The 14,075-nt window shown below is 42.3% G+C and overlaps 1 protein-coding gene across 1 annotated transcript; it reads right to left on the bottom strand.

Moving 5' to 3' along the window:
* Positions 1-6,713: 6,713 nt before the first annotated feature.
* LOC100657227 (zinc finger protein OZF-like) lies at positions 6,714-10,031 on the bottom strand. Its single transcript, XM_023542661.2, has one exon. The coding sequence runs from the start codon at positions 9,762-9,764 to the stop codon at positions 8,166-8,168; it is 1,599 nt and encodes a 532-aa protein (XP_023398429.2). The 5' UTR covers positions 9,765-10,031; the 3' UTR covers positions 6,714-8,165.
* Between the last annotated feature and the right edge of the window lie 4,044 nt (positions 10,032-14,075).

A 14,075-nucleotide genomic window follows, 5' to 3' on the forward strand; every position in this document is an offset into this window, starting at 1 on the left:
CCTTGTTCAGGACACTGGGACCAAAACAATGCTCAGAACAGATGCTTACTCAAGATGAACTTTAGAATTATAGTTGTCCTCCCTGTGGTCACAGAGGATCTCACAATTGCTTCAAGGCCAGATGTACCCAATTTAATGATTATTTCATAACTTTAAAAAGCAATTTTAGAAACATATGTAATCTATCCTGCCAGTCAGATGTACCCTCACCAATTTTGTAACTATTACCTAAATGTCAACTAATCATTAAATTTTCATAGAAGTTACTCGTATGATAAAATCTCTCTGAACTGTCTCCTCCTTTGATCACTTCAGAATCCTCTGGACCTTGTGATTACCAATGTGCAAATTGCTTTGTGTTTCAATAAAAGCTCTTTCCTTTTAATTTCAACTGGACTCTGCCATTTTTGTTGCACAACATTTCTTGGTGTCAGAAGCGAGATCTGAAGGAGAGCTGCTGAAGTAACCCTGGAAGGCTCAATAACTTGGGTGCCAGTAGTAGTAGGAGCCTCTTGGCTCTTCACTTCCCTGGATCTCCTTGGGAGCCTCCTCAGGTAAGCCCCCTCTTGGACCCGAACTCCGCTCTCTGTGTGTAGAGTTCTCCAAGCTTTATTGAGGATTACTTTCTCTTTCATTTTGTCTGGATTTGTTTTATCTTTAATTTGTCCTAGGATTGGTGCTCAATTTTGTCTAGACAGAGGTTAATTTACCCCTCAAAGCCTCAACAGCTACCAAAGTAATTCTGCTTTCAGAGAGCTCTGAGTCACTCTAAGCCACAACATTAGGGCACAGCTTCCTACAAAGAAGACCAGTTAATACAACTGTTATTCAAATTTATGCACAACCACTAATGCTAAAGATGAAGAAATTGAAGATTTTTGCCAACTTCTGCAATCTGAAATTGATCATTCAGCCAGGATGTATTGATAATTACTGGTGATTGGAATGTGAAAGTTGGAAAGAAAAAAGGATCGGTAGTTGGAAAATATGCCCTCAGTGACAGAAATGATGCTTGAGATCACATGATAGAATTTTGCAAGACCAGCTAATGGAGACTAGAGGAACCCCCAAATGTATCGCCTTGAGATAATCTTTAAACTTTGAACTGAAGCAATCTCCTGAGGTCATCTTTAAACCAAGTAACAGTTTTGCTCAATTTGTAAAGAATGTTTGACTTAAAAATTGCACTCTTTTATCTGGAAATGTCCTAATTTCACCATTATATTTGAGAGACAGTTTTGCTGGGTATATAATTCTTGGCTGGCAATTTTTTTCCTCAAGGCTTTATATATGTCATCCCATTGTCTTCTTGCCTGCATGGTTTCTGCTGAGTAGTCAAAGCTTAGGCCTCTTGAATCTCCTTTGTAGATGACTTTTAGTGTATTCCTAGCCTCTCTTAATATTCTTGTCTTTGGTTTTGGCAAGTTTGATTATGTCTTGGTGCCTTTCTTTTGGGATCTACCCTGTGTAGGGTTCAATGAGCTTCTTGGATAGATATCTTCTCATCTTCCATGGTATCAAAGAAGTTTTCTGCCAAGAAATCCTCAACAATTCTATTTTCTGTTATCCACCTCCCCCCGCCCCGTTCCAGTACCCCAGGTCACTTGTAGGTTATTCCTCTTGATAAGAGTCCGAAATAATTTTTAGGATTTTTTTTTTTTCATTTTTTAAAATTCTTTTATCTGATTTTTCCTCAGTTAAGGCCATGTCAAGTGCTTCATCTTCAATCTCAGTAATGCTGACTTCCATTGCCTCAGTTCTGCTATGGTATTCTGTTGTCTAATTCTGAAATTTTATTGTTAATCTTTTGGATTTGTTTGCTGTCTGGGGATTCTTGCAGCCTGTTAAATTTGTCATTATGCTCTTGTGTAGCCTTCTTAAGTTCCTCTGTTGCTTTGTGTGTCCCTTTGTATGGTCTGTGTTTTGCCTATCTCCTTCCCGATCTCTTGAAGAGCTCTGCATATTAATCTTTTGAATTCCACTTCTGGTAATTCCAAGCAGTTTTCTTCCTCTGAGAGGTTTCTTGGTTCTTTGTTTTGGTCACTTGCTGAAGCCATCATGGTGTGCCTCCTTATGTGATTTGATATTGACTGTTGTCGCTGAGCCATCAGTAAGTTATTATATTTATTTATTTTATGTTTGCTTACTGTGTCCTAGTTTCTTGTTTTGATATGACCAAATAGTCTGGTCTTGTGAGCTACTTTGATTATTGGCATCTTTGAAGCTGTCACATCCTGTCACCAGGTGGTTTGAGCTGTTACTAGGTATGTGAGCCCAAGAGTCCATTAACTTTTCTTGTGTGGATTCAGCTCTGGTATCCAGGTAGTCAGTCACTGAGTGTGTGGTGCAGGCTGTCACTTACAGTCCTAGATGGGCAGGGGTGATTGGAGAAGGCAGGTATCTGGCTGCAGTAGGGAGTTATGTGCTGAGCAAAGCAGGGGGCTGATGGCTGCCTGAGTCCCTGAGTGGAAGGCATGTCCTTGTTCCCTAGAGCGCGTAGGTGGGTGGGTTTTGCAGCCACACTTTGGGCACTCAATGCTGTTGGCTGTAAGGACCGGGAGATACCACTTATTCTTGGACCCCTGTCATGGGTGGTTAGGTGGAGTGAGTGGAGCTACCAGTCCTCAAGCCCCTGATGTGGGTGAGGACCCTGCTTAATGGGCAGAGCGGTATCAAATATCACGAATCTGCCACTTCCCCTTACAGCTGCTGCAGCTGAAAATAGGCTTCAGGTATATACCCTGTCGTACTGTGCTAATGAGCGCCTACACTGTTGAAATGGGCCCACACAGGTATACGCAGGGGTGAAAGGCATTCAAAATCTGTGGATACCCTGTTCCTGTGCTTAGGCAAAGGGGCTGTGCCTGCCCTGAGTTCCCAGCTTAGGGGAGCTGGCAGATTATTTTTTCCTGTTAATTTGTTCCCTTCTCCAAAGCCAGGAGAACGTCTCGGGGCATGTGATGGGTCCTACTTCCGGCCTAGGGGGTTCAGCAATCACTGAAGCCAGACCAGGACCTGGAGCAGAGCAGGGAGGGGGCAGGTAAATGAGAGAGAGGTACTTCCCGAAGGGCTGAAGGTTTTTTTGATCCACATGGTAGGGTAGATGCCTGTACTTATATTTCGCCAATTCAGAGCTGCTTCTCCATGGTTCCAGAGGCTTGAGGAGACTCTCCACTGCTTGGTTTCTCCCAGTGGAAAACACATCCTGAGTGCTGCTGCTTGCCTCAGCCCACGCATGCTGGCCGATCCAGCTGGCAGAGTGCCAGCCAGGTCAGGTCCGGCAAATCCTTGCTCTCTCTGCCTCCCTTGATGCTCAGTTTGACTCCTCAACTTTGTCTTTGATCTTCAGGGCTCCTAGATTGTCAAATGTAATTGACTCACTTGTTTTTTCGGGTCTTTGTTGTAAGAGGGACCACAGGAAGCGTCAGACTACTCCACCATCTTGGCCCTGCCTCCACACTGCACTCTTTTAAACAGTTATCTATATGACATCAGATTGAAAACAGTAACTCAGAGCACAGATGAGCTGTTCAGAGGGCAATAACCCAATGTTACTGGTGGTGAAACAGTTTGGGTAGTGATAGAATGGTGATACACCATGCAGAAAGTAACTAATATCACTGAATTATACATGTAGAAAATGTTGAAATGGAGTGCTGTGTACATTTTCACCAAAAATAAAATATTCTAAAAAAAGAGGGAACGTGGGAAAGATAAGATTGGTAGTTTCTAATAAAGGTAGACATAAACTTTCCGTATGGCACAGCAATCCCACTCATAAGAATATACGTGAGAAAACTGAAACATTATGTTCAGACACATACAAAAATCCACGCTCGAATGTTTTATAGCTGTTTTATTCATAAAACAGGAAAAAACTCAAATGTTCTTCCACTGATGAATACACCAACAGATATGTGTATACAATGGAGTACTACCAAGCAACAAAAGAAACAAACTTGATATACTTATCAATGTAGCTCAATCTCAAATTCATTACTAAATAACAGGAGCCAGAATTTAAAAGCAACATAGTGAATGACATGTATAGGGACAGTTGCCAGGAAGGTTTGATTTAAAAAGAATATTTTTAGAGGGAAGAGAACTCTTCTGTAGTCATCGTGGTACTGGTTATATGACTTCATTTCCGAAACTCTTACTACTGTGCATTGCAAAAGTAATTTACTAAAAAAATTAAAGAATGAAAAATGAAGAAAACTGCAAATTAGAGCGATGCAAAGTGACTTCAGAGATCACTCTTGCCTTTCCAAGAGAATCCCTGTTAATGTTCTAGGCTACTCTACAAGCTGGTTTGTCTGCATATATGTGTTTAATATAACTGTTACCCTTACTATTTCATACCCTGCCTTTCTTTCAAACAACAGTAAGCTATGGCTGCCTCTCCTACAGTGGGTAAACTTTTTCTCAAGAAATTTATTTCCTGACAGTAATATTTTGTGATGTGCAGCCAGGCATTTATTGAAAACTTCCTTCCTGTTATACACCGACACTGTTTCCAGACTTCAATATTTCCACAATCACTAGGATCAGTAGAAGGAGCCCTGGTAGTGCAGTGGATAAGCACCTGTCTGCTAACCGAAAGGCCGGCAGTTCAAACCTACCAGTCGCTCTGTGGGAGAAAGCTGTGGCCGTCTGTCTCCCTATGAGGCAGTTCTACTCTGTCCTGTAGTGTCACTCTAAGTTGGAATCAACTCAGTGGCAATGGGCAGGATCAGCAGACATTATCGTGCCCAGGGATTTCCATGATTTTGAAAGAATTACTGGGCCAAAGGGAGGCCTAATATGAATTCTTTTGTTACCTGGGACCACCATCTCAAAGGCCCCTTATGTAAGGTGTAATGGAGGAAGCTCCCAGTTCAGCATCGGGCAGTGGCTTTGAGTAAATGACCAGGCTCTACAGTAGGTATGCACCCCAGGTGGAGCAGTAGTTGTCAGTCCAGTCCAGCGCAGTAATTGCAGCCTCAGCTCCTGGACTGGTAGACACTCCAAGAACCACAGAATTACCAAAAGCAGGACTCTCTCAAAATACAGGTTCTGGGCCTGTGCTGGACAGAAGTTCCATTGCTGCTAGGTTATGCTGTGGGTCCATATGAACCCAGAAGAGGAACCCTCCTTCCAGGGAACCCCTGCTTCTCACAGTACTGCTTGCAAGGTGCATTTTTGTGAGAGGTTTGGCTTCCTCATCAGTAAACCAAGGATCGTTTAAAAGTCTTCACAATGGATTGAATTATGTCCCCCCAAAAATGTGTGTATCAGTTTGGCTGGGCCATGATTCCCAGTATTGTGTGATTTTCCTATATGCTGTAAATCCTGCCTCTGTGATGTTAATGAGGGAGGATGGGCAGCAGTTGTGTTAGTCAGGGAGGACTCAATCTACAAGATTGGATTGTGTCTTGAGGCAATCTCTTGAAATATAAGAGAGCAGAGAAATGGGGGACCTCATACCACCAAGAAAGCAGTGCTGGGAGCAGAGCGCATCCTTTGGACCTGGGGTACCTGCGCAGAGAAGTTCCTAGTCTGGCAGAAGATTGATGAGAAGGCCAACAAAGAGAGAAAGCCTTCCTCTGGAGATGACACCCTGAATTTGGACTTTTACCCTACTTTACTGTGAGAAAATAAACTTCTCTTTGTTAAAGCCATCCACTTGTGGTATTTATTATAGCAGCACTAGATGACTAAAACAGTCGTGGAGGATAAATGAGAGAAGCAATGGAAAAATGTTCCATACAGCACTACACATACAATATGGGATTTGATCAACACAGAACAAAAGACATTGCTTTCCATTACAAAGGCGGCTAAAAGGAAATACCCAAAACGAGACTGGTGGGATACTGAGTGATTTTTTGCTTTTCCATATAATTTCCCGTTAAAATCAGATTTTCTACAATAAGAACGATTATGTAAAAAAGTATACAAACTTTCAAAATATAGTTGATTAAAAAAACACTTCAGGATACAAATGTGTAATAAGGACAATATGTATATAAAAGAACCAAAATAATATGCTTATCTAAAGTTGGAAACCCTGGTGACATAGTGGTTAAATGCTACAGCTGCTAACCAAAGGGTCAGCAGTTCAAATCCACCAGGCGCTCCTTGGAAACTATGGGGCAGTTCTACTCTGTCCTGTAGGGTCACTATGAGTTGGAACTGACTCGACGGCACTGGGTTTGGTTGTTTTTGGTGTGTAAAGTCGTGCTACAACTGAAAAGTAAGTTGGCTTACAGTCACAGTCTCTACATATGCAGTCTCACTGAATGAGGTCTCATTTGAGGGGTCCTAAAATGTGAGAAGGGACACTGAAGGAGTCCCTCACATCTTATAGGATCAATCCACAGTGTGATATTTCACATATTTTCTAAGAATTCCAAGATGTTTCTATGTTCCTTACATGCACATGATTTTTCAGAAATATGACTTCTTACATATTTAATATAGGTAATTAGTGGAGCCCTATTTGCTACGGCTGCTAAACAAAAGGTCAGATCCACCAGGTGCTCCTTGGAAACCCTATGGGCAGTTCTCTCTGTCCCATAACATTGCTTGAGTTGGAACTGACTTGATGGCAAGTTTTTTCCTATATGCATGAAACTTCACATCTTAGAAAGTACGGCAGGAAAAGCAAAAACTTTCCCTATATCACATTCCTTACACTACTATGGTTTCTCTCCCAGGTGTTTTCTTTCAGGTTTCTTTTTTTTTTGGTAAAGATGAGGGATTACCAAAAGCCTTCCAACATTACCTAACACATGTTTATTTCCAGTGTATCTTCTCACATGACTTCAAAAGGCTGAGAGAACTGAAGACTTTCCCTCATTCCTTACATACATCAGACCTCTCTCCACTATGAGTTCTTAAATATTTACTGAGGAATGAGGAATAACTAAAAGCTTTCCCATATTCCTTACATTCCTAAGGTCTCTCTCCACTGTAAAGTCTTTTATGTCTAGTGAGGTATGAAGACTAAGGCTTTCCAACATCATAAGGCATCCCTGCACTGTAAACTCTATTCTATGGTTAGTGAGGGATGAAGACCAACTAAAGGCTTTCCCACATTCCTTACTATTCATAAAGCTTCTGTAAAAATGGCATGGCAGTAGAAGCCATCGTCTAGCTTCACGAGGAGAAAGAACCACCGTCAACATCAGCCCAAAGCCCAAAGCTGATTCCTATAAGGTGGAAATCTAACAAAACCTCCACTCTCCGAACTATCAATTCTGACACCAGCCATCCCATCCACAGCACTCTGTACCTCTCTACTGGTTCGATAATTCATTGCAATGGCCACAACGAACTCAAAGACAATACTCACAATTAATGGAGTTTATTAGGGAAATAACAGGTTACAATTCAGGATCAGGATAAACACAGAAGTAACACCTCAGGACACAGTTCTTCGATAAGGACTGCGTCTTGGCCTCTGTCACTGCACCCTGGTCAGGGCCTTGCTGCTGCTGCTACCTGCTTGGGTCTGCGACCTGCTGACAGCCTCTGCCCTGCTCAGTCAAGTGTTAGACCTCTTTAGTCAGGCTGATAAGTACCCAGCAGCACCCTGCTCCGCCAGCAAGCCTCCTGACCAAAGGTGCTCAGTTCTTGTTCCTTGGAACAGTAAGCCTAGCTTCACCAACTAGTGCCGGGAGGCACCCCTCTCTACCACAAAGCTTCCTGCCCGAAAGCACTCAGCTCTCTCACTGTGTGGACTGGCGAGCCCACTGTGGCTGCCTCACTCGGAGGGCCAGAAAGCCAATCATGCAATCTTGGGCCGGTCTTGTGGTTCTGGTGCTGTATGTTCCCCTGTTGTGCTTGCCACTGCTCCTCACTGCCTCACGCCACTCCTCCTACAATGTTAAACTCCTCTGTCACCTGGGTCTAGAAGGTTCCCAGTGCAAGGACCACAGGTTCACAAGATGCACTCCGTTCCTGGCCTTTCTTCTTGATGGTAGTCAGGTTCTTCTACCCTTCTATAGGATCAGCTCCTTTTTAAACCTATTGATATGGCAAAACGGACCAATCCCCTACAAGGGCTCCATTCACCTTATTTGCATAGTCCCACCCAATCATTTTGTGCGAGTTACAAAACCATGGCTAGAAGGGCCATATGATAGCAATTTAGTGTGCCACAGGTTCTGTCCACTGAGGTCTTATATGACCAGTGAAGTGTGAGAACTAAGGGCTTTCCCACATTCCTTACCATCAGAAGGCCTACCTTCATGGTAAGTTCTAACATGTTTATGGAAGGATGAGAAACAACTAAAGGCTTTCTCACACTCCTTACATTCATAAGGCTTCTCACCACTGTGAGTTCTAACATGGTCATTGAGGTGTGAGGACTGAAAAAAGGCTTTCCCACATTCCTTACATTCATAAGGCCTCTCTCCACTGTGCAATCTCAGATGGGTAGTGAGGTTTGAGGATCTACTAAAGGCTTTCCCACATTCTTTACATTTATAAGGCCTGTACCCATTGTGAACTCTTATATGGCCAGTGAGGTATGAAAACCGTCTAAAAGATTTTCCACATTCCTTACACTCATAAGGCTTTTCTCCACTGTGAATTCTTATATGTCCAGTGAGTTGTGAAAACTGACTAAAGGCTTTCCCACATTCCTTACATTCATAAGGCTTCTCTCCACTGTGAACTCTTAAATGTCTAGTGAGTTGTGAAAACTGATTAAAAGTTTTCCCACATTCTTTACATTCATAAGGCCTCACTTCATTGTGTGTTATTATATGGGCAGTGAGGTGTGAGAATCGTCTAAAGGCTTTCCCACATTCTTCACATTCATAAGGCTTCTCTCCACTGTGAATTCTTACATGTCTAGTGAGTTGTGAAAACTGACTAAAGGCTTTTCCACATTCCTTACATTCATAAGGCTTCTCTCCACTGTGAACTCTCATGTGTCTAGTGAGTCGTGTAAATTGCTTAAAGGCTTTCCTACATTCTTTACATTCATAAGGCTTCTCTTCACTGTGCGTTATTATATGGGTACTGAGGTGTGAGGACCGACTAAAGGTTTTCCCACATTCCTTACATTCATAAGGCTTCTCTCCACTGTGAGATCTTATATGTATAGTAAGAGATGAGAAACAAGTAAAGGCTTTCCCACATTCCTTGCATTCATAAGGCCTCTCTCCACTGTGAGTTTTTGTATGTCTAATGAGGTCTGAGGGCCGACTAAAGGCTTTCCCACACTCCTTACATTCATAAGGCCTCTCTCCACTGTGAGATCTTACATGTGCAGTGAGAGATGAAAAACAGCGAAAGGCTTTCCCACATTCCTTACATTCATAAGGCCTCTCTTTACTGTGAGTTCGTGTACGTCTAGTGAGACTTGAGAGATAACTAAAGGCCTTCCCACACTCCTTACATTCATAAGGCCTCTCTCCACTGTGAGTTCTCATATGTTTAGTGAGGGGTAAGGAACAACTACAAGGTTTCCCATAATCCTTACATTTACAAAGTTTCACATGAAGTTTTAGGTAAGGACAAGTGCAGCCTTCTCCACATTCCTTACAATGATAAGGTGTGTATCCAGTGTGAGATCTGATATGATTTTTAAATGACAAATGATCCATAAAGGCTTTTCCACACTCAAGGGATCCAATAGGATTTACTCCAGCAATTCTTCTGAGGCTAGTAAAATTCCCAATCCAGCTGAAAGTTTTTCCACACTGATTATCTTCTTTAACTTTATTTACTTTACCATTGTTACTTTCACAGAGGCTCTCTACTGAATACATTCTGTTAAAAATAGGAAGCGTGTTGTTAGAATTAAAGTTTTACCATTTCACAATTACTATACGCAATGTGTTTTTTGCCGAGTTGTCTCGTGTTGCATAGGTTGAATCATCTCACAGAGGGTACTACCATTATACTCACAGTGTTTCTAAATAATGGAGCTTTCTAGTAATTAGGTACAAGTGAAATATGTTTCAAATACTCAATAACTGATTCACATTTGTGGAAATACTGTGTTGTGAAAATTTTGTAAACACACCACTTTAGAACTACTCTTACACACACACACACAAATATCACAACAGCCTAAGACTCTCCTGAGGCACTGAGGCACCGTTCACTGTCATGTGAATAATAACTCACCTCATGTGCCTTCCCTGGTTGTTGTGTTGAAGTTCAATGCCATGGAATTCACAGATATCTCCTAACATGGAGGACCAGGAATCATTCTTCATGGACATTTGTCCACTGTTACCCTGTTTCAAAACTGAAACAATTTTAAGTGGAGTTTCACAGATGAAAAAAAACAAACAGGAAATTTTATGAGTAACAGACACATGAGAAAAAATTGAGGCGTCTGACTGTTACAGGACTTTGGCAATGGTCAAGACAGTTAAGAAATTTACTAAGAAATAATTCCATGACAATTCACAGTGATCGTGACATACCAAAAAACCGAACCAAACCATTGCCGTTGAGTTGATTCCAACTCATAGTGACCCTAGAGGAGAGAGTAGAAGTGCTCCATAGAGTTTCCAAGGTGCACCTGGGGGATTCAAACTGACAACCTTTTGGTTGGCAGCTGTAGCTCTTAACTACTACACCACCAGGGTTCCCAGTGGTGAGATAAGGAGAGTGTAATTAGGAATGCAAAATTAAAAAGTATCGCAAACAATACAAGTGCATAAAGATAGTATTAAAACAGGAAATGGAGGAGGTCTGTTCCCACAAACAAACAAGGCATGAGATGGTTGATGAAAACTCAAAAAAGTCAGCTCAGGTTCATGTGTAAGTCCACTTCCTCAAAGCAAAAGAGATTTTTTCAAATTGATTTCTTTCAATGTAATTTCATCCCAGCAGGACTGGTCCTTCAAAGGATTCTTGCCTTCCTGGTGCTCCCTGATAGTACAGTTCTGGATAAGTCCTATCTCCATTCTTCTAAGATCTTCCCTTTGCTTCTCAGGGAGGAAAATTAGTGTGGTTGACATGGTTCTCACAGGGAAAGAGATCATGAGGGAAGACAGACAAGCACACTTCTCTGATGTTGAACCAACACTCTGGTCTCCACTGTCTCTATAGACAGACAGTTGTGAATGTATTTTTCACAAAATAATCACATTAAATGTGTAATAAACATGGTAAAACACTAACAAGGTCCCAAACCACAAATTTCTCTTTGCCACAAAGTGAACCCTGAAGCCAATGCTCAGACTTAAAACACTTAAAGAGGCCTCAAGGCTTTTAACAACAACAGTCAGTTTAATACATAGATTTTACTATCATAAGGAAGCTACTAAGTCCCATACTCATTAAAAACCAAGCCCATTGCCGTCAAGTCAATTTTGACACATAACGACTGTACAGGACAGAGTAGAACTGCCCCCATAGAGTTTCCAAGGAGCGCCTGGGGGATCTGAACTGCCAGCCTTTTGATTAGCAGCCATAGCACTTAACCACTATGCCAACAGGGTTTCCCTAAGCCCCATGAGGGCAGTGAAAACACCTGTCATGCTTACCAGTGTATTCCAATTCCTCAGTCCAAATCCTAGAAGGTCGATGAGTACAATATATTTATTCACTAAATAAGTAAACAAGAAAAATGAAGCCATCCTTACCTAAGTCCAGGTTCCTAAAGGTTTCCATCATCACATCTGTGTAGAGTTTCCTCTGAGAAAAATCCAGCAAAGCCCACTCTTCCTGGGTAAATTCCACAGCTACATCCTCAAAGACCACTGAGTCCTAAAACATCACACACATTCAGGATCAGCAAGGTACCGTTTTTCCCAATGCGTGCAAAAGTATGAATGAGGCTGAAAGTCTTGGGGAACTGAAAATTCATAGGGAGGTCACACAAGGTTCTATGTTCTACTTAGACTTTGGCCATCAGCACTGTCCCTTCACAAACTAAGTTATGACATACGGCTGGACAGTTGATTTAGCCCTGAGGTAGGACACTGAAGGTGTACTGTTGGCCTTGCCAGCTGAAGGCAAACTGCTTTTGGTGGTCCTTTGAAAGAGGTATGGAAAAAAAGACATTGGCCAAATCAGTAGCTTCATACTAGGTACCAAAAGATGTATTAACTTGCTCAAGCAATGAAACCACATCTGGAACAGCAGCTGCAATTGCAGTCACCATCTGGTTACGTTTTTGACAAGCCACTATCATTCTCCAAGATCCATCTGTTTTTTGCACAGGTCAAACAGGCAAATGGAATGGGGACGTGGTTAGAATCACCACCCCTGCATCCTTTAAGTCCGTGATGGTGGCATAATCTCTGCAATCCTTCCAGGAATGTAGTACTTCTTTTTGGTTTGCTATTTTCCTAGGTAGGGGCAGTTCTAATGGCTTCCACTTGGCTTTTCCTACCATAATAGCCTTAACTACATTTGTCAGGGATCCAATGTGGGGGTTCCCCCAGTTGCTGAGTATATCTATTCCAATTATGTATTCTGGAACTAGGGAATTCACAACAGGATGGGTTTCGGGGGCCCACTGGACCTACTGTGAGACGTACATGAGCTAAGACTCCATTAACAACCTGACCTCCATATGCTGCCACTCTGACTTGTGGGCTACAGTGACATTTTGGGTCTTCTGGAATTAGTGTCAGTTCAGAGCCAGTATCTAGTAATCCCCAAAAAGTCTGATGAACAGTCACTCTAGTAAAACAGTGTGGATCCTTTTGGGAAAGGCTGGGAGAAAGATTAACAGTACAAATTTTTGGCAGTGTGATGGGGTCCTTCCTCAAAGCGACCTGGCCTCCCCTTAATTCAAGGGATTTTGAGTCTGAAAACTCACTAAAGTCTGGGAACTGATTGAGGAGCCATGACAGTATTCTGGCGATTCAAGTTAGAATGCTGTTCACCTGATCTAGAATTCATCCACTTGTACAAATCAAGTAAATATTTATGTAGATAACCCATTTCAATCCTACGCACACCATGACTAAGTAGCCAATACCATAAGTCCATACAAGTCAGACGACTCTGATTACTGCTTTCACTCTGTTGTCCATTACAGTAACCACACACACCTTGTCTTTGTCATTTGAGTGCTGCCACTTGGCCTCTACCACCATGGGGTCCAATCAGCCCCACTGTAGTTAGGTGTCTTAATTCAGATAAGGCAGTTCCCACTGTCAAATCTGAGTTACACAGAATAGCAATCACAGCAGTCTTCGAGGATGCTGGGGGCTCCCTTCACAAATTTATTCCTCATTGTTGTGGTAAAAGAATGTGAGAGAATAAATTTATCTTATAGCAGCACTAGAAAACAGACAATTTGGTACTGAGAGTGGGGTGCTGCTCTAACAAATATCTAAAATGTGGAAGCAGTTTTGAAACTGAATGGGTAGAGGCTGGAAAAGTTTTCAGGTGTCTAATAGCAAAATCCAAGATTGCCTTGAAGAGACTGTTCATGGAATTATGGACATCAAAGACAATGCTGGCGAAGGATTACAAAGAGGTACGGAGAGCTATAACAAAGGAGATAGTGCATAGGGTGAGAAGCAGAGGCAGAGAAACGGCAGCAGCAGAACCAGGAGACTGGCGCAAGATTGTGGGGGCACCAACCCAGGAAGCGAGAGAGCTGAGGGCCTTTGGACAGGAGGCTTCCTTGCAGATTAGGGTGCCTTGGAACACTTATCAGTGGAGCAAGGCTTGCTGACTGGGAGCAAGAGAGCTGAGTGCCTTCAGACCGATGTTTACTGGTGGAGTGGCTGCCTTCAGGCATTATCAGTAGAGCTAAAGAGCTTTGGAACACTTGCCCGAACAGGGTAGACACCAGGCCAAGCCAAAAAGGCCCAAGAGGCCAAGGAATCAGGCAGCAGAAGCTGAAAAGACAAGAAACACGAGGGTCTCATCTCTAAAATCTACAAAGTACTTCAACATCTCAATAACAAAAAGACAATCCAATTAAAAAAATGGACAAAGGATATGAGCAGACACTTCAAAGAAGGCATTCAGGTGGCCAATAAACACATGAGGAAATGCTCAAGGTCATTAGCCTTTAGAGAAATGCAAATCAAAACTACAATGAGATACCATCTCACCCTGACAATACTGGCACTAATCCAAAAAACACAAAATAACAA

Source organism: Loxodonta africana, chromosome 3, assembly GCF_030014295.1.
Source record: "Loxodonta africana isolate mLoxAfr1 chromosome 3, mLoxAfr1.hap2, whole genome shotgun sequence".
Lineage (NCBI taxonomy): Eukaryota > Metazoa > Chordata > Mammalia > Proboscidea > Elephantidae > Loxodonta > Loxodonta africana.

Excerpts from the sequence above, each read along its gene's own strand:
- LOC100657227 (XM_023542661.2), bottom strand. The coding sequence starts at position 9,764 with ATGTATTCAGTAGAGAGCCTCTGTGAAAGTAACAATGGTAAAGTAAAT.